This window comes from Sinocyclocheilus grahami, unplaced genomic scaffold, assembly GCF_001515645.1.
Source record: "Sinocyclocheilus grahami isolate Dianchi unplaced genomic scaffold, SAMN03320097.WGS_v1.1 scaffold2515.1, whole genome shotgun sequence".
Lineage (NCBI taxonomy): Eukaryota > Metazoa > Chordata > Actinopteri > Cypriniformes > Cyprinidae > Sinocyclocheilus > Sinocyclocheilus grahami.
In genome coordinates this window covers 42212-44265 of record NW_015507694.1, presented here as the reverse complement: position 1 = coordinate 44265, position 2054 = coordinate 42212, and the positions used below count along the sequence as shown (strand labels likewise).

Below are 2054 nucleotides of genomic sequence, written 5' to 3'. Positions count from 1 at the left end.
AGTCGTCGCTGAAGGAGAAAAAAATCTGAGAATCCTGTGGCGAGCGCCCGCTTATATAGGCAGATGCCCCACCCATTCTGGCGAGCTTTGGCGGGCTTCGTCGCCATAGGCTAGTGGAGCTCCGCTGCCGTGCCATTGGTTAGTTTTTAAAGCCCTGCCCGAACCAATGGCCGTGCAGTTTAGTCGCTCTCTGAAAAGAAAGCGATCCGTGAGCGGAGAGAGGCGAGACTAAAACTCTCTCAATGAGAGCAAATAGCTCCTGTGAGCGCAGCTTCCTCATGGGGTTTCCCCAAGCAGGAAACGCACTCCTTGTGGCCGTCATCGGCATGCAGGGGAGACCCGCAATAATGGTGCGAACGCTGCTGCTCTTTTAGAAGCTCTTTGAAGTCGCCGGATGGGCTAGTGGAGCTCCGCTGCCGTGCCATTGGTTAGTTTTTAAAGCCCTGCACGAACCAATGGCCGTGCAGTTTCACTGCGTGAATGAAAAGGCTTTTTCCCATATGCGTCTTAAGCAAGATGCAGTACGAGTGAAGTATCGAAAGGGAACTCAAGATCTTCGCAATTTAATGTCACAAAGGTCTTATGATGACCCTCACCAAATTTGAAGATGATCCGATTAAAATTGTAGGAGGAGTTTGCTATAGTACAAGGCCTGAAAATGACAAAAACTGGCCAAAAATTATACAGGAAATTCAAAATAACGGACTTCCTGTTGGGTTTCGGATTTTGAACCAAGATACTTTTTGTAGGTATTGGTGTGTTACGTGTGTACCGAGTTTCGTATGTGTACGTGAAACGTAGCTCGAGGGGCACTTTGTTGAAATTTTATAGGTGGCGCTGTCAAGCCATTTTGCCACACCCACCTCTGGAACCCATATCAGATGTACATTTTCGCCAGTTCTGATGTGTGTGCAAAGTTTCATGAGTTTGGCCCTCAAAAATGCGATTCACTTTGGAGAAGAAGAAGAAGAAACGAAGCAATTCCAATAGGGTCCTATCGGTGCTCGGGCCCTAATAATAATTACAACAGCTCTATTAATACATTTATTATAACATTCACACATAGTGTTCAAATCTGTAATAGATTTGTATCTGAAATATTTTCTAATGTTTTAAAAGAAGTCTTCTCTGCTCGGCAAGGCTGCATTTATTTGTACAGTACAAAAATACATGCCTGATTCAAGAAGGGGGTTTGAAAAATGGCCAAAAATATTATTTAAATGTGGAAAACCGTGTTCGGTAGTCGGCCTGCGGCCCAGTGTTTCATTTTGTTCGGTTTCGGCTTCAGCCAGGAATTTTAATTTCGGTGCATCCCTAGATGTTCTCTAACTTTATTCAAGTATATTTTAAAGTTGTTTTATTAATGGTTTGTTCCTTTCAGATGCCGTTGGTGGTTCATCTTCTGATGGAGATGAAGAAACCATCTCAACCTCAAAAGAGCAGCTGAAGACCAAGAGTTTCTCCTGCGCCACCTGTGGAAAAACACTGAGTTCAGAGGGTCATTTAGCGAGACACGAGAGAACACACACAGAACAGAAAGACTTCAGCTGTAAGATATGCAACATCAGCTTTCCTACCGCAGTAGAGAGGAGACTTCATTCAAAAGAGCACAGCGGGAAGGAGGAGTTTCACTGTGAACAGTGTGGGAAGGGTTTTTTCATTCCTTCTTGTCTAAAAGTTCACTTGAAGACTCACGGTGAAAAGTCTTTCCACTGCAGCGAATGTGACAAGTATTTCAGCACCAAAGGAAATCTTGATGCTCATAAGCGAATCCACACGGGAGAAAAGCCGCACAAGTGTCCTCACTGCAAGAAGAGCTTCAGTAATGGATCTCATCTGAAGAAACATGTGCGTGTTCACACCAATGAGAGGCCGTATCAGTGCAGTGAATGTGGGAAAACCTTTAGGCAGTTATCTAGTCTAAAATCACACCAGAAAATCCACTCTGATGAGAAACCGTATCAATGCAAACACTGCGAGAAACGATTCCGCCAGATTTGTCATCTGAATTGTCACGAGAGGATTCACACCGGAGAGAAACCGTATCTGTGCTC

At 44.4% G+C, this 2054-nt stretch overlaps 1 protein-coding gene across 1 annotated transcript in view; it reads left to right on the top strand.

Annotated features, from left to right (window-relative positions):
* Positions 1-2054, top strand: part of LOC107575223 (zinc finger protein 239-like) — a 10213-nt gene that overhangs the window by 7776 nt on the left and 383 nt on the right. Inside the window, exon 3 of the mRNA XM_016261629.1 lies at positions 1382-2042. Coding sequence (XP_016117115.1) covers positions 1382-2042 — 661 coding nt within the window. The remainder of the gene's footprint in view (positions 1-1381; positions 2043-2054) is intronic.